Here is a 24637-nt window from a genome sequence, read left to right on the forward strand (position 1 = left end):
TTCGAAATTAAAAACAAAAGTAGCCTTATGCTTTTAAAGTATCTTATTGTGCATTACATTACCATGTTAATAATACAGGCCAGAAGCATAATGTGTGGTGTAAAAAAACTGACAAAACATGTTCTTTGATGAGAACAGTTTGCAGTTCCTTCCATTAGGAGAACTGTCGGCTCAGTCTGAACACCCACAAAAGTCTTTAAACCTTGATATATCGAATAGTAAAAGTAGTGCACATTGGTAGAATTAAAGAAAGGAAGTAGGAAGAATGCAGACTAGTGGGGAGACGGGAGCGAAGGTTTGTGGGAAACCTGATGCAAGGTTTGCCGGATCTGAAAAATTCACCAATTCCAACACCAGGATTCTAGGAAGCTTACTACCCTTCACCAAACTCCCATAATCTATGAATGACTGTGTTGAAACAGAAAGCCACCAAGAACAATTCAACGCAACACAGCAGCCGATAAGAGGGATGAATGCAAAAAAGGGCAACTGAAGATGTGTCTGTCACAAAGACCTTCACTTAGAGAAGAGGATTGCTTAGACACATTTCGAGGGGACCAACATTGGTTGTGATGTGAAACACAAACCAATAGCAAATACAAAAGTAAAACGCTGATAAAGAAGGACAGATCATCTTGACCAGACTACGTTCTATTCTCCATCCAAATAAAATCTGTGGTTTACACAGTAGAGAAACACGTTGCAAATAGCGAAGGCAATAGCCACCATTCTAAGCGTGTGCATCCCATTAAATGTACAAGGTCAGGAGGACTGCAAACAGACGAAGATTAGATCTGCAGAAAATCGCAAACGGAACACCGTCCATTCTGTCAAACACACAAATACGAAGGGATTAAGGACGTACATTTCGTAGTTTTGGTCCTCGGTCTCCTGCTGTACAGAGAGCTCTTCCAGAGTGGCGTCGATGTCCAGCTGGTTCGTCTCCAGCTGCCGCAGCAGCGTCTCCCTCTGCAGAACAGAGAAAGCACAGTTCGTTACAGGAAGGTTGCTAAAGACCCTGTCACAGAGAAAGCATTAGCTCTCTTCACCTCCCCCACCTTTCGGACTCCAATGTGAATGAATTAATTAGCAACACTATCCAATTGCCAAATTGCCCTTCCCTTAACATCCTAGCCAACAACACCTAAAAGGGACATTTGCAGCACCCAGCTGGGTTGTGTTCGAGTGGGATAAGAATGGTGACTATAGGCTATACCTCAAGTTACACCAACAAAAACATGGTAGATTGAGTTACTTGCCGAGTAACAATTACTTTACATTACCAGAGAAGTTGGACATTCGTAGTTGCAGGAACTAATTTGCAAGTTTTAAAACGTAATAGAATGAGGTGAGTTCATGCACGCTTCACTGCCTGGACACAATGTGGGTTTTCCAATGCTCGTTTTTAAAAACCGACAGCATTACTGCCCAAACATGACTTAAAGGACCCCTTTAAGCTGAAGGGTGTTTGTGAATACATCAGCCAATAGGTTCCCCATTACTGGGAATATGATCGCATGAGAGCATAAACCCCCAGTACAAACAGTACCTCTATGTTAAGTTCACAAATATCCTTCGCATACATGAAATACGGGTGAACAACTGAAGCAAAGCTACATATCAGAGGCACGTAGTAGCGGAATAGCTCTGTTGCTACAAATGACTCTGGAATTAAAATTTTAAAAAAACACAGATTCATAACCGATCTTTCACGCGAACGAAAGTGGCAAGGTAACATGGCTGTATACATTATTCATGTCAGGGCTCAAGTGGAGGGTAAACGCGGGTGGATGGAGTCCCCCTACTTTTTTCAGAGGGCACCTTGATATGCTAATTTCTGGTGACACCACATTCAATTGGTATGTTAAGGAGTCCCCCCACTTTTTTCTTTAGGATGTGACCCCTGTGTCAAACTGCACAGCACCACCTTTTACATATTAAAAGCCTGTGAGTGTGCACTCAATTGTTAGTACCAGGCTCGACAGTACTTCACAATGCCATTGTACAAAGAGTAAAACGGTGGCATGGGGGGGGGGGGGAAGTGTGACAAATCAACTTTGGGGGACCAGTGGTCCAGGGATGAATATCAGTTTCTAAATAGTTTATCATCAATCAGCACCTCACCTCTAGTACACCAGAAGGGATCCGAACAGACTGGAAACGCAAGCAAATTATAAACCTCCTTGTCCAATTTTGGTAACGTGGATGGAAGGGCAGGCTTATCTCCGCAAGGTCGTGGATAGTTGGTTAGTTGCAACACAGCAAAAATACAGTTATTACCCAATGATAAAAGGGACTGTCCAGTCAATGTTGTATACAAATATCTACTTTATTATTATTATTCTAGCACACTACAAAATACATCCCACCCTGTAAAGGAATGCAGAGGACAGACAGTTTCAAGAAGGAAAAGGGATGCACTCTGGTTACTGACAGGAGGGTAGCCAGTAAAGTAATTAATCAAAACAGTTCAAGGATACTTGGTTTCAACACAAAGGGAGCAATGGGTCGTAAAATATCACTAGGGACCTTTGGAGAAGGACCAGGAGGACAGAACCAAAATATACGTTGTGGTGTAGCTGTTCTTGTTGCTCGACAGGGTCGAGTCGGTTTCAGGCCACTTTGCAACTTCTGCGACAGAGTTCCAGACGGGAGATAGCTGCGGGTATCTGGCGGCAGGCAGTTTGGCGCTCAAGGCTGGACGGACGGCTGCAGGCTGGCCTACACAGAGGCTCTGGGTCAGGTTTCGTCTCAGTGCTGGTTGCCGTGTCTGAAGCACTGATCATCCAGGTGTTTCAGATGACGTTAGCAACTGCAACGTGACAACAGTCAGCGGTGCAGTCGGTTGCAGCTCAAGGGGCTCGACTGGCTCGAAAATGTCCTTTAAGGTGGACGTCTGTGGATGCTTGTTGATGTACTCATCCTACCATCTTCACTGGGCTCGTGTCTTCCTTTAAGGCAGATGGCCCAAAGCTGAGGAGAGTGTTGCAGGCAACGGCCTTGTCCTGGGTTCGGTTCAGAGACTCTGGCATTTCCCACTTAGGAAGTCTGCTTGCAGAGCCTAGCAGGGCATGCTGTGTGCTGGCTGGGTACCGGTTCTGCTGAAGGGTCCTCTGGATTCGGCATCTCCCTCTGTTCCCTGGGAGATGTTATGGGAGGGATCTTGCTCCCCTCTTTGGAAATCATGGCCTTCCTTCACTGGCGGAAGCTGCAAGGCAGACTGTACCTATAGCCAGGGTCCAAAAGAGGAGTTCTTGTTACTCAATAGAATATATTGGAAAGGGGTGATTAAGAAAGCAAATCACCTACCAGTGATGCTTGCAAACAAAGCTTGGGAAAATAAGCCAAATGAGAAACCAAGTGAGACGGCAAGGGCAAATGGTTGCGTGACTTGTAGTGGGTGGACCGTTCGGTCTGTTACCTGCACCTCGACCAGAAAGCCTCAACCCGAAGGAAAGTGTTAAAAGCAATTGAAGAACCAGAAAACCCCCCTCCCCTCCTCCTCCTTCTCAGGTAATATTTCCTAAATAAATCCTGTTTTTACTGCTACCTTTGTAATAGATCTATCTGTGAGCAAACATGTCAAAGCTCAGTTTTGAAAGACATGGGGGGAGGATGATGTTCTATAATAGAATGCTGTGATTCATGCACTGACTCATTAGGAGCTGCAGCTAAATGTTTTCACGCATAAGAAAGGGCTAACAGACCAGTAACAACGATGCCAGGCAGGTCTTGCATTCCAGGATGCAGTAGTGGAAATACCAATTTAAATAAATCACAATTGCCCAATCAAAGGCACACTCACCAACACAGAACCACCATTTTCTTTATAGCTCAGGAGCTTCACTATTATAGTAGTTCAGCATGACAATACAAGCTGCTCTTATATGATGCATTCAACAATTACATCCCCCCCTAACAAACATTACCGAATGTGTCTACACAATGGTTGCCACTATAAGAAATATTCCATAAAGCACTTGCTTTTCATTTTGGAACATGTGACTGACAAAAGTGCCCATCATAAGGGCATTTAAAAAAAAGCTTTACACTGAAGACCATGAAAGACCATGCCCCTACAATGCAATCATGCAATCAACCCCTACAATGCAATCAACACAGGTCTTCCTGCTTCTAAACAATCCATTGGGATATGGCGCGTGTGCTGCAGCAGGTTAGCAGAAACACTGCAAATTGCCCCAAAGAAAAAATAAATCACACTAGGAAACGCGGCTACATCTGCTCTTCTCAGAAAGATGTACTTTTCTAGAATTTGTAATGCAGTGACTTAGAAGGCCATACATATCTTTGCAAGACATTCCCGTTTGGATGGATTTGGGCACTGCAGAAGTTGGTGAGGGGGGGGGGGAGGCGGGAGGGGTAAATAGCTCAGGGGCAACGCCTTTGGGCTTGAAAGCAAGGCAACGCAGCGCAACACACTTTCGAATCCCGAACCTGCACAATCTCTGGTATTAAGCACATTATAAAAGAACAATTATAATTATAATTTAATAATTATTCAAGTGTGGAAGGTGTGGATAACACAAATGGTGAGGCCACGCCAGAACTATTAGGTCACAGTGATGGTTTTCGTCCTAGTCCTGTTTAAACCTACTTACCGACTTTTGCCAGTGAGCTGGCTACTTTATTGTGAATATTATTAAGATACCATACTGGAGAAGGAAACATTACTAACTTGTTCACCATCATGGTGTTGTAGAAAATAAAGACCACTTGATTCTGGTGGATTAATGAACACCTTTAGTCAAATTAGTAAGCAAACTAATGGCCACCGGCAACACAAGACTTTGGCGCAAGTGAACCAAATTACATGGGTGCCAATGGAAGGGGGTGGTCTTAATCTTTTGGCAAGATCACACCTTTGTACTTTATTGCTGACTGATACAAAGCCCTTCTTGTACATTGTTTTGATAACATCTGCAGTTGTCAACGCTGGTTAGTGTTATCAGTAAGCAGCACAGTGTAACGCATTTCTTCAAGGTAACTAAATACTCACTTAGGACATGCATATCGCCTCAAGGAATGCGAGAAGCATTGCAATATAATGACAACCGCCTGCTAAAGCCACCGAGATGAAAAGGCGAGAGAACAAAAACACGCTTCAGCTATGCCAAAAGGGAAATGCATTCGAAGCGTGAACAGTGAAGGCAAGCATTCTTTAATAATGAGTGAGACGCTTCTTTAGCTATGACATGCGCAGTGACATAAGGCAAATTGCTTTGTGTGGCTAATAGCAGTGGTCCAACATAGCGTGAGGCAAACAGAATATATTGTGATAACATGGCGGAGTACATGGGGAATGCATATGGGGTCATGCTTTATTCAATGTTTTTCTCCACAATGGGTATCTTAAATCTTAACTGTATGGCCACCCTTTCCTCTTCCCAGAACAATGCACGACAAAGGGGAAAATATGTTATAACAGAGCAGAATATTCTTTTCTCGCTCTCTCAGAAAAGAAAAGTCATTTCCAAGGCGCTCGGGTTGAGAACAGTACCAGTTAACAGGTTGCAGATACTGCAAATTCTAGACTTTAATGTTCCTGAACTGCGCATCTTATCCCCCCTCCTACGGCCCCTACCTTTCAGTGTCAGCATGCTTCTCCTCACCTTCCTGCAGACATGGCACTCTCTTTAAGTCAACGGATGGTGCATCTCACTTTGCGGGCCATTTTGAGGAACCCAGACCAAACTTTTCTTCTTTAATGCTCCTCATTTCACCCTAAAGAACCCCTTGCAGATTCTCAGCATCACTTTGAAACTGACATAATGGAACTGGTGCAACAGCAGGTGAGGGGCGGCAGGAAGAAGGCAGAGGATCTTGGCCTGTGTGCACACTGTGGGAGGAGCATGAGGGTTATGATGTGATATGGCATTTATAACGCACCTATACACAAGTGTTTCAACATGTTCAACACTGAAAGGTTGTGGGAGGCATTGGGGCAGACTTCTGGGAGAAGCCAATATGGATTCAGGCGCGCCCCTATCGCCTCACCGATGTCATTCAATGCCCTGATGAGCAAAAACCCTAGATGGCCACACTACCAGAGCAAGTTAGATCGAATTTTGAGACAACACTCATTCTGCTAATGTACATACTACGATAGTGAAAATGAGTATTGGGGTCGTCCTATCTCAAGCAGCCATTTCTATGAACCAAAGTGTCTTGCCTCTCATACCCTTTAGCATGTAGCTTATGGTAGGGAGCGGAAGTATACAGATTGTTCCCTTACATCATCTGCTAATTCCCAGATCTGCTAGGAAGTGAAACGGGATCGGTCTACAAAACTCCTGGAGGTACTAGCGTGAGGGAGCCAGGCTGTAAAGACCTTTGCATGTGTTTCTATGCCTTATAATGTTTGGAGATGACTCATGCCTTTTGCAAGTCTTGTTACAATCCGTTATTTGTAGTTTCAGGTTTGCCTGACCCTGAAGGTCTTCAACTGCTCCCCACATGAACATGCTCACACACAATAGGTATACCAACTAACCCACCCACACATGGCAATTAAACACCCCTCCTAAGATACATCAAACATCACGATGTTACACCTTTACAACCAATTTACATACCACACACTGAGCCAATGCATCTACCACAGGGACATTAGAAGACCCATCGGACACACACAACTATGTGCTCAAGTCTCGACACAAAACACCCGGAAATTGAACTGCACTGCGAACTCTGTGTACTTCATGTTGCCATGCATCAACACAACAGCATAGCTTTCATTTTACTATATATGCCCATTAACCTCAGCCATCCCCCCTTCTCTTTCAGATCTGCCAAAGCACCTGGAGACCATGCAAATGGCAACGGAGCATGGTATAAATCCCAATACATAACATAACATATTTATAGAACACAATTTCACCGCAGTGTGAAAAACAGAGGTTTGTTACCCAACTAAATGGTACTCATTTTACAACTTCAGAAAACGCTGAGTTGACCTGCAATGATTAAAACCTGTGACTATGATACAAATCTACACTTCTTACACACAGACGTGGATAATGTCAATCCACTACTCTAGCTTCTTCAGAGCCTTGCAGAATAGTATAAAGATTAACTGTAGTCGTATATTCACTATTAACTTAGTGGGTTTATTGGCGAAATCTTCTTTATCCCAGTTAAGATGATATGGTTACAGTGGATGGGTCATCTTTACGTTTCCTTGGATGACTTATAGTTGTAATAGGCCTGTTCTTATTGAAAGGTAATGTTGCATATTTTTTTATTACTCTGTCCCTTCGTTGAAAAAAAAAAATCAATCAGATCTGTTCAGTGAGTACAACTTTATTAGCAATAGAATTGGGGTAAATTCATTGCAAATTGGTTTCATCTTAACTATAACCACCGCACACCATATATATATATTATACATACATACAAAATAACCAATGTTCAACCTGGATCTGGAAATTGGCAGATGAGGGATCCGGGCAGTCTGGATACACCACTCATTAACATAAGCTACATGCTAAATGTTACGTGAAGCAAGCATTTCTGGTTCAGAGAAAAGGCTTCTTGAAATGAGAGGGACTACGGGGACCAATTTCACTTTCCTTAGTATGTTACAGTGTGGTTGGTGCATTTATTTTTTTCCAAATAATTCAAACAATGTGGTACGATTTCTAATGCGAGTTAAAATAGTGGGTGTGGTTTTGAAACCAGTTTCAAAAGCGAAGGCAATGGGTGTGTCTTGGCCATGTGGGCTCCATTCTGTGGTTTGGTCATTTCGGCCTCTTGTGGCACATCAGCCTTTCATGGTCTCCAGCGTTGCCGTTGATTGTTGGATTGCTGACCCATCCTGTCAGCATATTTCCTTGCTTCTCTTGGCACGCAAGCTGTGCTACTAACACGGCACCCAGAGAGCTCCATCAAGTCACCTCTATCCTCACGTATTGCAATATGCACTTCCATCCAATTACCAAGAAAGGTACAGAGATCTAGCAATTCAACTGTGTCCTGACAAGCAGTATGCAGTTGCATCCAACTACCGATACAGCCAATGAGGTCCAGTGATGCACCTTTATCATTACAGGCAGCATCTACTTCAATCCCACAATAAAGACACTTGCAACGTAGCAGCAATCCACCTCTATCATTAAGTGTATGAAGCCACCCATGTAGGAATGAGTGAGACTTCATGGAAGTGTATGAGGCCAACTGTGTAGCAATGGGCGAGTTTCCATCCAGGTGATGTAGTATACATTCCTTTGATCTTGGGGTTGCTGCGAGCAGCTCTAAAAGAAAAGAGGCAGGGGTTTGTTGGTGGGATAGCAGTAAAGGCATGTGTGGAGCCTTGAGTGCCATTCTGCTTCTATGGATTTGGCGAAGACACTTGGGAGTGTGTTATCAGAAGGGGTAAGTCCAAGATCTGATAAACTACAGCATTATAGATCTGGTTAGCAGCCCACGTGTGGGTGGGGGGAGAGTAGAGGAAGATTGGAAGTGTGATAGGGCAAAGAGGGCAGCATAATCATAGCTTGATTAGTGTAGATGTGTTAATGGCTAGGCCTGTGGCCACCGTCTCTGGGACATTTGTGTGCGTAGAATAGGGAACCACTTCAAGCAGTTACTTAACTTGATCACCTGTTGTGATCAGTGAACACCTGGGACCTTTGCCAGTCGGGGCAGCAATCAACGTTCATCAGGCATTCATCAGGTGGTCAGGGAAAAGGTCAGTATGTACGAGATTTATAAGGCGTGAACCTAGCTGTGAAGCAGCTGAGGTCTGTACCCAGGGACTCAGGCCGGCTGGAAAAATATTTCTAGATTAACATTAAAGAGGAGGGTAAGTTATACCATGAATGTCGGCAAAAACCTAAGTGTTACTCACAAAACTCTAGTGCAATGAGATGGCATAATGGGCTAAACAATACAGATAAAAAATCAAAGACCAGGATATTCCTGACCACATATCTGCTTTTAAAAATGAAGCAATTGCAAATAAACCTGTTAGGTCTGATGGACAGCTCGCTTAATTTCATAAAGATTATTTTCAGAGATCGCAGCAGTCATTTGTAAGGCTACTATGGATAATGCTTCAGTACCTCCATCCATGAATGAAACCCACATCACTATATTAAAAGATCCTCAAAGGCTGCTCATCTTATTGACCAATAGCACTTCAAGACAAAAACAAAAATATACTCTAAATTCCTAGTAAACAGTGTGGTAAACCAGAATAAGGACTCGGACGAGGGGACAGTTTAGACATAACTTTATTTAAATAAAGAGAAAACGCCTCACTGACCTTATTCTAAAAGGAAGTTCCCTTCTTAAAAACTATAAACTAAGGTGCTCGTCGATAGTCCAAAATAAAGTAGTCTTCTGTCTCACACTATTCACTAAACTGGTCCCATCACTTAAAAAAAATGTAAAAGAAAAAAATCGGTCGAGTACCCTGCACGCTGGGGCTTTCAACACAATCTCTCTGGCGTCCCAGAAACCCTCCCGGGTCTTCAACCAATTAATACCAGGTTCGCTCAAAGAAACAGTTCTTGGCAGTCTATCAAGGTTCTTCAAAAGTCTCCCCAAAGTACCAACAAAAAGTCTCAAGTCCTTGAAACTACAAAATGTCCACATTTCTTTAGGGAGAGGGATAGTTCTCGGATCCGTGTACACCACTTTGTTTGATCTCTCCTCACTTTAAGTCAACTGTGGTGGTGCCTCCGCGCACCTGTTGTATGTGTCCTTTACTTTGCTTAATGGGCCTCTGTGGCGCTGCAAATCCCTCTGTCCCAATATCTTAACTCTCTGGGGTTTGGAGGACCCCTCTGTCAGTTTGGCTCTGTTAGCTCTCGTGGAATCCTGTGACCCTTCTGAAGGTTTGCACAGCATGGGATTCTCGGGCACCGCAACCCTTCTCTTCTGGTATTCCCTCTCTTCTCGGGTCCCTGTGACCCTTGGACGGGAATAGGGTAGTCCTTCCCTCTGCCCTACCCATTAGTTTCTCTCCTCTCCTACCTCTGAGCTGGGCAACCCACGTACCTGCAGTGTTGCAGAGTTTGCTCGAGTTAGGGTCAATTTCCCCAATGGTGGTAACGTTCCCCATAGCTTGCCGCCCTTCAGTACTGGAGACTAGTGGTTTGAGCCCCGCTCGTCATGGATTTCTCTTGCAGGTTGGCTCGCGGGTTGAGAGCGGAGGACCCGTCATCCCTTTGTTCCCGGCTGTTTGCAGGCTTAGGGCCCACCATGTCCTGTATGTGGTTGCACCTCCAGGTATGGGTCCTCTTTGCGCGGCCTCTGCCTCTCATACCCTACACTCTGCTGGGCGGATGGCATCTCCCTCGGGCATTCGCTTTATCCCGTGCTACAGCCAGCACTGCTGTTCTGTGTGGCTCCATCCCTCGCTCACAATCTCACACAGGAGGCTTGCCTCGTGTAGGAGTTCTCCTCCACCTTTCAAGGGTTGTTTGCCCTTTATTCTCACCCAGAGATGGAAAAGGTGTGGCCTGTACACCACCGGCGGTGAAGCCTGTAGGAAGTTCAGCACTACCTTCAGGCAAACAGAGTTAGTGTCAGTGTAACCTTGAGTAACACAGATGTGATATCAGTCTTTCTTACTCCCATGTAGGCATACAATACTATAGGTAGAAGGAGTTCCCCATAGGAATGGGAGCCCTCATCCCATGAAGGGGTCACTCACAGTAAGGTCTCGGTTTCCCAAACCCCTAGGGAGTGTTTTGCTGAGTGCGCTCACCTCCCTAGCCTCAAAGTTGGTGGCTCCCCCTAAGGAAAAAGGGGCGAAGTCTCCAGATTCGTTACAACAGACTTTCAAATCTGTGCTCAAGACTCTAAATATCAGCATGATTTTCCCTGGAGAAAACACCATAGAATATAGAAATACTATCAGCTGTAAAACAATGAGGGTGGTTGGCATAGTACAAGAACTGAGTTAACATAACCCTTCTTCATCTAGCTGAAATCAAGAAGAGACTGATGCTGCAAAAGCATACTATGTTTTTCTTTAGGAATACTCAACTGCTAGAATAGCTAAAATTGGGCTGGAAGCAAAGTATAGTTTATGGATTCGAACCTTGCATACCAATCCACAAGCAACAATCTGTTTCAATGAGGAGATAGCAGACCCATTCACTATCAATTGGGGCAAAAGGCAGGAATGAGCGCTCTCCCCCGTATACTTGCAATATATACAGAGGCATGTATAGAGCAGAAAACAAGAGAACCAGGAAACAAGCATTCTCGATCTACACCGCAAAACTGTTGCCCCTTACACCCATCAAAATCAGACTCATTCCCACCCTCATGTAATTCACAAAAGAAATCAAGGCATTCCTCTCTGAAGAGCATTTTCTTCACATTCAATAAAGCAGGGCACAAAATTAGCAGTAGCCATTGGCTATTGATATTTTACTATTGGCGAATAAGAAAAGTTGTGCTCTATGCATGTATAGAATTGAGGTAGCAGGTTACTTTATGGCTGGCAAGTAGCTTGCGACTTGTGTTTTTGCCCTCTGCTGTAAAGTACACACATAGACAGCATTCCACCCTTTACAACTCACACCCGTTGTAACTCCCACACGACTGTCAACACCATTACAAGTTACTCACTAATGATACATGTTAAGAATTCCCTGCTACCATAAATGGCATGCTGTAGTGCAACGACAGATTTTCTCCTCCCACCTTGCAAGCTCTACCAATGTACAGCACTCCATTGCTTCCCAAAGCATATTTAGTGCGCAATACTCAATATCAAATAAAAATATATGGTACCTTTTATTAAGAGGCTATCTGGGATTTAAATATCTCCAATTAGAATGAAAGAAACAAAAATTAAAGTACTGTTGCATACCAATATCATCACAGATGCACCCAAGACAGAATACTATGTTTATAGTCTGAATCCAATCGTAATAAAATAACTATTATTAAAATCTATCACAATTGTACTCTGTGTATTGGCTAGAGCAAGACAAATATCTCTGCATTAGAATCGCTAAATATGTACAGACAATATTAAAAAATAAAATCACCAAGCCCTTTTAGATAGAAACTCTGGATGGTTGACAATACAGTTACATGAATACATCTAATGAAAATCTCATGCATTCAGGAAGATTATACTCAATCTTAACTACACTCAAAGGACATTTTACAAGTAGGACCAGAGAGAGAATTCAGAATGTGCCCACTCCCGTGAACATGAGATGTTTTGGGGTCATATTTAGTGCTGGTCTTTTGGAAATATTGTTTCCAATTAGCATTTATGTCAGTATCACAATACATTCAAACATTAAAAACCTATTTCTGGGTCCTGTCTACTGCAATTTAAACCTCTGTACATTTCTTTTAATGGCTGCGGCATGATCAATTATTTTTTTTAAAACTTTGTTTATTGGCATTTAAGAACATAAAAACAAACAGCACCTCATGCTGCTATTACACTCCACCTCCTCTCCCTTCCCCCCCACCCCCGGTACACCCAATTTTGTAAGGAGATTTGGTACTAATCGTGAGTCCTGGTACATTATTGTCCCATGTGCTCAGTGACAGCAATCATGCGTCTGTATAACTGTGATGGCACTTATTCATGGTCCCATCTTAGATCATGTGGTCATGGGACACCACTTTGTTTGCGTTAGTTAACATTCAGCCTCTATTGCCGGCGGTTCATTTGCGGTATCTACGGATTGTCGGATCAAATAATGTGTGTATGCGTCCCACATTTTGCCAGTATTACCTCGGCTATGACTCAGCGATCCCCAGCCAATGTCCAATTTCCATTGCGAGTGCCTCAGGCTCCTTGATCCCCCACCTACAGTTCACTGCTACCCACCCTTTGGTCAGAATAGGTAGTACACTAATCAGTTTCCTGGAATATTTGGGAATTTCTTTGGTATAACCCAATAGACCCATTAACGGATCTGAATGTACAAGTTGAGCCGTTATGTCGCTGAGTCTCAAATATCTCTTCCCAGTATTGCTGTGTAGCCGGGCAGTTCCAGGTCACATGAAGGAAGTCTGCCTGTTCAGTATTACATCTTTTGCATCACCCTGTGGTGTCTGGGTAGTATTCCTTTAACTTGGCCGGGGTGTGATAGTACTGGTGAATGTATTTGAAGTGAATCAGTTTCAAACGTGCGTTAATGGCTCCCTTTCTAATCCCCATACAGCAGAACGTCCATACCTCCTCCGAAATTTCTCTCCAAGGTTCTTTCCCATTTGGCCTTCGGCGAGGTTCTGACAATACTTTGTGTTCATATACATGGCATATAGCGCGGACGTTATCCTATCACCAACCACCCCCTCCAGTGTCTTTTCCAGCATGGGGGAGACCAGGGGCTGTTCTGGAAGTGTAGTAAACACCTGAGCCAAGCTCAACCGTAAGCGAAAGTACATAGAAATGTCCAAGGCCGACTAGTTTCTCCAAAGTCACAAATCTCCCTTCTTGGAAGATTTCCCCGAAGCCTTTTCATCAAAGCTACAAAGCCTGGTTCGGCCGTGATTGGAATCCCAGGCACATATATCACAGGAAGCCTGGGGGAATAGAGAACCTCTCCCTTCTTTCTATGCTCAAGACGTACCCATGCTCTGCAAGTCACTTCCACCAGGTTTTGTGTTGAGTGTGTTCTGTTTGGTGAGTATGACTGATCTGAGAAGGTCTGGTGCTGCCACCGCTCTTTACACCTCCACATGTGTCCTGTCCCCCTGTGTTCCGTACCAGTGTTTTTAAGTATCCCGCCTGCACCGCATAGTAGTATATTTCAAGGTCAGGTAGTGCTAGGCCCCCTGCGGAGATCGATGCCGCTAACATATCCCAGGATACTCTGGGGGGTTTCCCCGCCCACAGGAACTGTGAAATGATCGGCTTAGCATTCTTAAAGTATGTCCTGGGCACTGCCATCGGAGCGTTCAGGAACACAAAGGAACCTGGGGAGCAGTCTCATCTTCACTAGGGATACCTGGCTATGTAGGTTCAAGAGGAGGTTCTGCCAATTGTCACCGCTGCTCGGGTCTGATTCAAAACTCTCAAATAATGGCTATGGTATACCACCGTTTCATCCTTAGTCACATTGCTACCCAAATAGCGAGTCTGAGTTATATGCCACTGGAAGCCCCAGCCATCCTGATATTGCTCGACTGCCTCCGTTGGTGGGAAGAGCAATGATTTAGAGGCATTCACTTTCAGGCCCGATAGCTCCCCAAAGCTCTGGACATTTCTCATTATGGGATCTAGAATGATCTTAGGGTCCCTGATGAACAGCACCATATCGCCCGTATATAGTGAGATTACTACTTTATGGGTGTGTAGCTGCACCCCTTGGTGTATGTGTGTCTCCCGTATCCGTTCTGCGAAAGGCTCAATCGCCAAAGCAAAGAGTATCAGTGAGAGTGGGCATCCCTGTTGGCTCTCCCTCTCTAGGGCCATTTGCGGTGTCATCTGGCCATTCACCCTCACCCTGGCCACCAGTTGCATGTATAACAGCAGGACCATAGTGATGAATCCTGCACCAGCACCCATCCGTTGCAGTACGGCAAACAGGAATGGTCATTCGACCGAATCGAACGCCTTGGTAGCGTCTAGTAAGCCCTCCACCCCCGGGTCTTCGGGTGGCATTGCCGACATCATACCAAACATCCTGCGGAGAGCTTGGTGGTGGATCGCCCTGGGATGAAGCCACCCTGATCTGCCCGAACCATAGTCGGCATCAGCAGTGATAACCTAGATGCTGAGATTTTGGCTAGGATTTTGTTGTCTATGTTAATTAACGATATCGGCCGATAGGACGAACATTCGTTGCTGGGTTTATCCGGCTTTAACAGTACTACGACCACCGCCTCCCTCAGCGTGTCCGGTAGGGACCCGCTCTCCAGACTTTGTTGATACATGCTCAACAGATAGGGCCCTAGCTTCTCAGTGTAGCGTTTATAGAATTCTGCCGTGAACCCGTCGGATCCCGCCGACATCCCGTTTGGCATGGACTTAATGGCATTCAGTACTTCGTATAACGCCAACGGGCAGTTCAATAGTTCTCTTTGGTCTTCAGAGCACCAGTGTAGGGCCACCTGCTCCAAATATTCCTCTATGTCTGAGAGGAGTACAAAGGACTGTAAAAATTGAAGAACTGCCGTACTATTTCGGTGTCATCGAAACAATCTCTGCCCTGATTGTCCGTAATGCCCTGGATCCTTCCATGCAACTCATTCATTTTGGTTGCCCTAGCCAATGTCCATCCGGGTTTATGAGCGTCCCCATATTGGCGCACGTTTGCCTGATTACTGATATATTTCAACTCACATGGTGGTAAATCTTGGAATTCCTGTAGTTGGGTTCGGATCTTGGCTTGTTCCCGATCCGTGGGGTTGGGAGATGCCATCTGCAGTGTGCGTATACTGCCCTCCTTAAGTTCTAGTTCACTCCTGATCTGCCTAAGAATACCTGTATCCTTGGAAATGCACTCTCCTCTCAGCAAGCACTTGAAGCCCTCGCACAGGGTCCCCGCTGACTGCAATGAACCCTCATTCTCTTTAAAGTAGGCGTCTATTGCCGTGGTTATCCCACCCGAAAAACCGTATCATTAAGTCCATCGCTTTTGAAGTGCCAGGGGGGGTTTCCCCTGTTTCCTTCTGGACAAGGTCACCTCTAGCACGATGGGGGCATGATTGGACAGAGTGTGAGCGTGTATTCCCACTTCCACCACCCGATCTATTAGGGAGTGCGATACCAGGAAGAAATCCATCATTGATTCTGAGTTGTGGGGGTTTGAGTGGCATGTGTATTGTCTCACCAAATGATTACGGATTCTCCACACATCAGCAATATCCCACAACATGGCCATACCCTGTAACATATTCGTCCCTCTGTTCCCATATCCCTGAGAGCCTCCAGACCAGTCCAATGCCAGTTGCATCACTGCATTAAAATCCCCAGCTCAGATCTTCCCAGGCAGTAGTTCCCCAAGTTGTTGATCCACCCACTCCAACGTGTCCACTGTTTCTATATTGGGGCCGTAGTAATTAGTGTGTACAGCTTCCCCTGAATAGTGCCTTGAACGATGAGGCCTCTACCCCCATCGTCCTTCACTACTTTGGTCTGATGAAACCCCACATTGCTGTTTATTAAGGTACCCACCCCCCCTTGCATATGACAAGTACGAGGAGAAATACCTGTGAGAACCCCAAGCCCTCCCAAACCCAGATTCCATGTCTGAAGTGAGGGGAGTTTCTTGTAAGAAAGCAAGTTCCACTCCATGCTGTCGCATATACAGCAGTACTTTCCAGCATTTGGTGGGCCATTTCAACCCTCTTATATTCCATTTGCAAAGTTTAAGTGTAGCCATGTGTGGAGGGTGACGGGCGAAACCGACGCACTGCCAGTGGTGCCCGGCCGCCAAGTGTCGTCAGTACAGACCTTTCTGCCCACTGCATGCCTGATCGGTGACTCATAATGCGTGCTTGTAACCTCATTACGCTAAAGGCCGGATAAGGTGTGAATATTGTGATAGGTGTACCCTGGGTCCCCCGGATAACCCCAACTCGTCAGTGAATCCTGAGTCCCCTCCCTTCCCTCTCCGAACTTACCTCACCTACCCTTGTGCCGACTACCCCAACTGATCAGCTGTCTCCCCCTTCTGAACTTGTGTCTTAACAAGCCTCCACTCTGGGAGCCACTATGAACCCAACCTCCTAACACATTCCCATAAACCTTAGATCCCCCCGGTATATCGAGGGCATATCACTGCTGGAGGTCCTATGAGCTATTGGAAAAGGATACGTCTCGTTGAGCATATTCAGTCATTGTTCTCTCGTAGTCTGTGGCTTCTCGGCAATAACTTCAGAAATGTTGAGGCCTCCTCTGGGGTGTTGAAGAAGACCGCCCGGACATTGGGCTCAAATCGTAATTTAGCCGGGAGCAACATTGCATACTTCATCCCTCGGTCTTGTAGCAATTTCTTGACTTCCAAAAACGTCTTCCGCAACGTTTGCACCTTGTCTGAGAAATCAGGAAACGGTTTGATTGTACTGTCTTTGTACTGAACCGTCCCCTTCTCCCGAGCCTTGCATAGCGCCACATCCCGATTCCAATAGTTCAGTAATTGTGCTATTACTGGGCATCATGATGCCCCTGGGATGGGTCTCCTCCCACTTGGTATCCGGTGTGCTCTTTCTACAATGCATAATTCCGAAAACCCTTCGGGCCCAGAGCTTCTCATAGTAGTTCTTCTACCAGGGTTTCCATATCTTTCCGGTCGGCCTGTTCTGAAAGACCTATGATCCTGATGTTATTTCTCCTTGATCTGGATTCCAGATCATCCTGTTTGTCCTAGAGTTCCTTCAGGGCTCTTTTCACTGCAGACATCTCTCTGGCGGTGGAGGTAGAGACATCCTCCATTTCCGATACTCTTCTCTCTGCCTCATCTAGTCATTCGCCATGTTTGTCCAAACGGATCTGCATGTGGTCTATCTTGCAGGTCATTGAGTCCAATTTACCGTCCAAAGATTGAATGCTGGATTGCAGCTGTATAAACATCTCCTTAATGTCTCGAAATGCATCCGCTGGATCTTGCACCGGGGTCTGCGGGCTCGCTTCGGGCGCAGCCTACATTGTTTTGTTGTTTTTGACTGGAGCCGATGACTCAAAGTGCAGTTTGGCTTGGTGTTGCTTCCTTTGCCCGATTTCGACATCGCCAGGAGCCAGAGCAACCAGTGGGTGAGAAATCGTCAGTGCCTCAGGCGTTTATTTTGTAAAGGTTATCCGTAGACACCAGTGTGGCAATGTCTGGAGCAGGCAGCCGGTTCTGTCAATTCCGACCGAGTCCATGATGACTCCCAGCAGTGTGTGCAGACAAGGTTTCTTTTATTAGCTGTGCCCCTGAACCTCGGATGTTGCTTTGTGGTCTTTCCTAAGCGTCTGTTCCGCCACTGCGCTATCCGTGAGATCCAGGTGAAAATCTTACCCAGTTCCCAGGTGCTTTTCTGTATGTCCTAGTGGATCCGCAGTGGTGATTGCGGGTGAGTCCGCCCTTCGGTCCTCACTGTCATGGAATGGAGCTGATCTTGATTATGGTTGCACAGAATGACCCTCCAGTGTCCAATGATCACATATGGGATGGGGTCTCAGTCACAGGGCCAGTGGATGTGCGCACCTTGCCCGTATGGTTAATGATCAGCAGCGGTCAATAGCAATGTCTAGGCAAGTGTGTCCCATGTAGGTTCTTAGGCCAGGCCTGCGCTTGCTATCCGTGGGTTATGCGGGATTCGGGGCCAGTTCCGGCACGTGTTATGCACTCTGTGAGGCGCCAGGCTTCCCAGAATTGTGGTGTCCTCAGGAAACAAGATATGGCTCTCACCTTGCGGGTCTGATGTGTTCAGGGCAGATGCAGGTCTCGCCGATCCCAGCGCTCGTGCCTTTCATGAGAGAATGCTGTATGGGACACGTAGTTTCCACCAGCCTGCTGTATGCTCAACGCAAGTTCCTCGCCTTCACTTCTACAGCTACACGTGGTGACTCATTCAAAAAATCTCTCTGGGGTTCAGTCGCACCGAATAGTGCCGCAGTGCTGTTACTCCTGTGATACGGAGTCGCTGTTTGGTTTCCGACCTGTGTCCCGAATGGTCTGTGTCCTCCCACGTTAATGGGTGCACTTTGAAATGTACAGCGTATGCCAGGAAGACAAGGGTGACATGCCAGCGTGTGCCCCACATCTCCCCACAGGCCCACCATGCTATCTTTAACCCCTTCTGGTGGAGATGTACCCTTTCTCGCGATACGTCCCTTGTCCCCGCTGAGTTATGTGTCCCTCTGTTCTGTGGGGGATTTCACATGTCCCAGCTTCAACAGGCCCCCCAACTCCGCTTGCAGTCCCACCGGCGGGCACCGGTCTGGACCGGCCAGCCAGTCATAGCACTGCGCACTTCCAGTCGTTCTTGATGGATTGCTCCTCTGTGCGTTGTGCGATTCCTGCGCGGCCTCTGGGCACCTGCCGCTTGATATTAAGTCCTGACTCCAGACAGTGGGGTGCCTGTACCGCACCACCACCCGCAGGGACGGGCCCTGTCTCAGGCCCCCGGGCGGGTCTGTCAAATGCTCAATGCAGCTGGGGCGATTTGGTGGGCAGTCGCTGCACCCCCTCCTCTCGCCGGGGGTGCTAGTGTCTCTGCGACTTGCCGCCTTCGTTAAACAAAAGTCCGATGACGGGGCTCTTGCACTCTCTCCCGCCAGTCCAGCGTTAATCAGTCGCCCTTATTGCAGAGGAGGCAGTGCCGCACCCCAGGGCTCCTCCTTCCCGCCCCACAAGGTCCTCAGGCCGACCGCAGGCCACCTCACGGGTTCAGTTTCAGTGTTTCCCAGGTCCGATTTTCTTCAGAATTTCTCCAAGGTGTGCCAAAGTAGCTTCTGCCTCGTTTTCTGCATTCATATGAGTTCCAGTAGGGGAATCTACCAAGCATTGATCCGGATGTCAGTTAGGTGGCGAAGAGCTCACAGGCTCACAGCCATCTTTGTCAGGCTCTCTAGCACCCACCCCACCCCCTGCCTGATCAATTCTTGCACAAGCATGAATTCAATCACAGGTCTCCAAATGCAATCAATGGAATGCTGCCATTGTTGATACATTCTTACAGCATGGAACACATTTACACTCTTGAAATAGGAGATATAAGTTTAGGAAAATATGTGCCCTTGCACATAATTAGTCTAATGAGCTGTATTCCTTAGACTCTCCAGAAGAACAAGTTTCTTACCGAGGTTAACGTTCGTTCGATTGGATTTTCCTCCCACGTATTCCTCATGTTTGGTATAACCATATTCAGTTCTAGCTGCCTTGTAAAAAATAAAAATAATTAAGTGGGGTGGGAGGGGCTCCCAGTTCGGCTAACAACCCAGATATTGAATTACCCCTACTCATCTCTACACTCCTCAAACCCAATACGAAATTCATCTTATTAGGAGATATTAATCTGGGATATGACGACCAATCAGACCTTAAAGGATAGTTCCGGGACTTTTTTTTATTGTCCCTACGGTTCGGCCATGTGTTTTTAAGCATAAATCGGTAGATCGTAGAAAACTTTCCTATGGACCTTACCCGACTTTTCGTCCATTAACGCACTCGAAATCAGCCGCCATTTTCTGATAATCCTATCATTTCCCCCCATCGCCCTGGCTCACCTGCTTTTGCGGCACTAAATCAAATCCCCCGCCCCTGAGCCTGACATCAGCAGACGCGTACCGCCCATTTCCCAACGCCAAAGCACGTTTCGTGTCAACAATCGCTGCGCCTCAGCTAATGAAGTGTCGCCATGGAAATGGCAGGACGCCTCTTTCCTCAATAAGTATAAACACACCGTTTCACAACACACAGCAGCAGATTTTCGATTCCATTCCTCTCTCTGTGTTACTTTGAGTATTCTGTGACTCGTTTCTGTGCTCTGGTCAGCTACCTTCGCCGCTTCTAGGCCTTGTGAACACCTGTACCATCTCTGTAAATTATTTTACTTTCTTTACCACACAATGGCTACAATAATGCCGTATATGTACAAGCCCGAGTACACCGAGGAAGAACTACTGGAAAGGCAAGTACGCGAAAACGATGGGGATTCGGACGGCAGTTGGGAGGACCAGTCAACGGATGAAGAGCCTGGACCATGTCGCATGGACGGCGTCTCCACCTGGTGCACGTGAAATCGGTGCGAGCTAATGCTAACTGAGGAGGAGAACTGCTGCTGCCGTGAAAATTCCGGGTGCTTGGCCTACATTTCGGAAGGCGAGCCAAGTCCGCAATGCATCACCGAGCTGCCAGAGTTCAGGGAAGCCTGCCTCTCACGGACCGTGTTGAGGATGATGATGGTGCTTATGCACGAACTTCGCGGCACTATTCGTCCGCGTAATCCGAGTAACGAGTAAGTATACTCTGGTTTTGATGTCAGTGATGCCACTACTATTTCATGGTCGTGTCCCACATATAAAATTACATCTACATATCATTCGAATGCATGTAAATTGTGCATTTTCTAGATAGAATTTTTTTCAAAGCAGAATGACATTTTTTACCTGAATCGACAGTGATAAGAAAGTTTTGTCATTTTAATACAGTTTGCATCTTTCTTTTTCACAGGTGGTACAGGCTGGTGGCCTATCGTTGCTTCACTTGGTGGCTTCACGGGAGGCTCGGTCACCGCGTTCGGAGAGTAATACCTGCCTGTGCGGTACTTGCCATTAGACAACATTTCCCCAGCGACAGTGGACAATACCGCGGATTTTCCCTGGATGTGCTGCAACCGGAACTTTACAATGTGTAATGTTTATTATTTATGTTCAATTGAAATTAAGATCTAAAATAAAACCCAACATATATTTTAACAATGGTTGTTTTGATTTTTTAAATGAATCTAGTGTGTCTCCATTGAATAGTCTTCCTGTGCCTTGTCTTGTCACACCACGTCTCCGGCCAGCATCCTCCCTCACGCTGGCCGCCCACCTTCAATCCACATAACCGTTGAACCCATAAGCAGCAGACATACATATGTTATTTTGCGGGTTGGCATCAAGCCTCCCGGCCTTGCCTCCTCCCCCAAAAATACTTACCACACCACTTTGTTCAAGCGTTGGCAATAAAAGGCCGTTGGATTTTATTGATACAAAACATGGTTATAGGTAAATAATCAATATAGTTGATCATAATAAATCATCCTTTTGGGCACCGGGTACACAGATGACCCCCTCTGGCCCGTGCCGCCTTGCCACCACAGGCCAGCCTGCTGCTGACTAACTGCCTAGGCATCCAGGGTCTCCAGGGTGAACTGCACCCATATATTCTCCTGGGAGGGGGAGGTATTTATAAACTCACCCCCCTGCCTTCCATGTACTAGATCCTGCATCCTGCCTCTTACATGCAGATAGATGGCCTCTCCTTGGTGAGGCCCTGCGGCAAACGAGTCTTGTCTGCACGACCACTGCCCCAATCCAACCCCCGCCCTATCAAAGGCAGTTCGCACCGGGGTACTTGTGCTGGCAAGTGGAGCTGTCAGGGAGCGATAAAGGCCAAGAGGTGCCAAAGACCATGTACACTTCAAAGTGGTCTATAGAGCATGGGTTGTTGTTCCCATGCCTACCTCCAGACCCCGTGTCTCCTGCCAAGCATCCCCCCTCACACTGGACGCCCCCCTGCAAACCGCATAATGCCACGACATATACACGTCATTCATTCACAAACACACCCCTGTTTCTAATTCTTTATAACCCACTTCATATTTCTAATGAGAACTTCTTTGCGCTTTGCTAGTCAACCCGTGAAGGTGCTGGTTGTCTGCTCTTCGTCTCTGTGAACTTCCGTGACCACTTCGAGGAAACTCGTTAGTTTGCAACCTGTGAACTGCTCCCTGTTCGACAACAAGAAACTACTCTGATCCCTGCATCTAACTGTTTGTTCGTCAAGGTAAGGCCATGTACCATAATCATTTTGCGTCCAATTTTTTAATTTATATATATTTGCTAGTAGTCATCAAATTGCATCCATGTTTTCTTTTCGTTCAAGACAGTACATGCAAGGAACTAGTCACATGTTCTGAGTTTAGTCAAATTATTTTTCTATTTTTTTAAAGTTATTCAAATACTTATCCGCATGTGAATAACGTGTATAGTTCCAAGAACCAAAACGAACCTTGCATTGAACCTTTTATGTGTCATTTAATTTTTTAACACATTGGTATTCATAGAGAATTCTTGATCTTTACTTTTCAGAACTTTCCACAATGCCTGCCTGTTCCATTGGCGGTTGCCCTTCGAAGACCCATAATAAATCTGAAGGTACTATAATGCATGTTTTCCCTAAGACAATAGATCAGATAAGAGAATGGGTCCGATATTGGGAATATCCACCGTCTGAGCTTGAAAGTAGAGTCCTAGAAGTCTTTGCAGACAAGAGGGGTGATCGATACCGCATCTGCAGCAGGCACTTTAGCTCAGACATGTACTCCACATCATTGCTAATAAAGAAGAACACACCGCGAGCGAGGCGAAAAATTGCTCCCAACCGCTATTCCCACTCTATTCGTCCACATCCCTCCACTGGTGAGTCAAGTTTACGGATTTAGCTCTCGGCCTTGCGGTAGTGTGTAGCATTAGCTAACAGTAATTTCCCCATTTATGTATCCACTCAATATGAAGGCGGAAGATTCTCCATCCGTGTCGTTATTGCAGTCATCAGCCACTTCAAGCGCCTATCGGGTAATCTTACTTAGCTATTCTGCCACTGACTTGTTTTAGGCATGTAAATCAATAGTTTTAATTTATCGTGTAATTATTTTACCTAATGGTACACCCTAGTACTCGTCCTCTAGTCTTTGTTTTCAGTTATAATTATTGTTATCCAAAATAATGCAAGTACTGTCTTTCAGGGAGATGCTGAGGAGTCCAACGCATTGACGACAACCGTTGATGTCACTCAGATGCTCGAGGAACGTTTCCGGATAGTTCCATCGATGTAGATCATCAGATCTTGCATTCTTGTAGCGTGATTGTTACACACAATGTTTCTTTCGTTTTTAGCCACTGATATGTCCTTCTGTCGTCGCCCTCCTATGTGTCTTCTTTTTTCAATATTGTGTTCATTACTAATGAAAGTCCTATGTTTCAGGGAGTCGATGGAGCATTAGTCCAAGAAGAAGGGGGAGCATGCAGTTACGGGTCGGCGCAACAGCTTGCAGAAGTGTGCACCACAGTTACATCGTCCCTTGATGTTCTTATGCATTTCGAGGTATGGATACTGACAGTTCGATCAAGCGAGATCATATGACGTGATTACATCCGCTATACTTCCATCTTTATTAAAGCAAGTACTATGTTTCAGGGAGATGACGGAGCTTCTTATACAAGAACATCACCCCTAGTAGTTGATGCAGATCTCTGGGTGGTGACACTTCCAACGATCGAGCAAATCGAATCATATTTAGATATCCATTATTTATTTTAGACAACTGATCATTTGTGCAGGTCTATTTAGATGAGACGTTGACGCCTGCACAAAGTTTATGTTCTTTTTAATAAAATAGAAAACCATACTAATGCAATTACTGTGTTTCAGGGAGTTGCTGAAGCGTCATCTTCAATAATATCATCAATGGAAGTCTATGCGGAGCCCGAGGTATGGATCTTGACAGTTCCATCTAACTAGATCAACAATGCTTGAATAATTGTTGTTTGAATGTTCTACACAATGCGTTCATTCGTGTTTTGCTATTGAGATGTACGTGCGTATTGGTCCCCAAGTACATTTTGTGTTTTCAATATTATTATACATACTAATAAAAGTTCTATGTTTCAGGGAGTCGATGGAGCGTCAGTGCGTGATGGATGTGCTTATCATGAAAATATAGTCGTTGCAGCGCAAGAGGAAGTGGAGACATCCACACACGAGTCGGAGCAACAGCGTCCTGATGTTGAAGTTCGAGGCAAGAAAGTTTCAAAGAAAAGAAAGCAAAAGAAGGTTAGTGTCCTGGTCACTATATTATGTTGTTTTTCACTGTTAATAGTTCAATACTGTAAGTTGTGTTTAAACTGAACATCCCTTTTCCAATCTGTCCTCTAGTTGCGAGTGGGTGTACGAACTAGATCTACACAGACAGTGAAGCGAACGAGAGA

General features: G+C 45.7%; 1 protein-coding gene across 2 annotated transcripts in view; it reads right to left on the reverse strand.

The window, feature by feature from the left end:
* The window catches only part of RABL6 (RAB, member RAS oncogene family like 6), a 931527-nt gene that overhangs the window by 540079 nt on the left and 366811 nt on the right, over positions 1–24637 (reverse strand). For both annotated transcript variants that reach the window (XM_069609758.1, XM_069609759.1), the window contains one exon: positions 866–969. In XM_069609758.1, the coding sequence (XP_069465859.1) occupies positions 866–969 (104 nt within the window). The remainder of the gene's footprint in view (positions 1–865; positions 970–24637) is intronic.

Source organism: Ambystoma mexicanum, chromosome 8 (assembly GCF_040938575.1).
Source record: "Ambystoma mexicanum isolate Mex_15411 chromosome 8, UKY_AmexF1_1, whole genome shotgun sequence".
NCBI classification, from domain to species: domain Eukaryota; kingdom Metazoa; phylum Chordata; class Amphibia; order Caudata; family Ambystomatidae; genus Ambystoma; species Ambystoma mexicanum.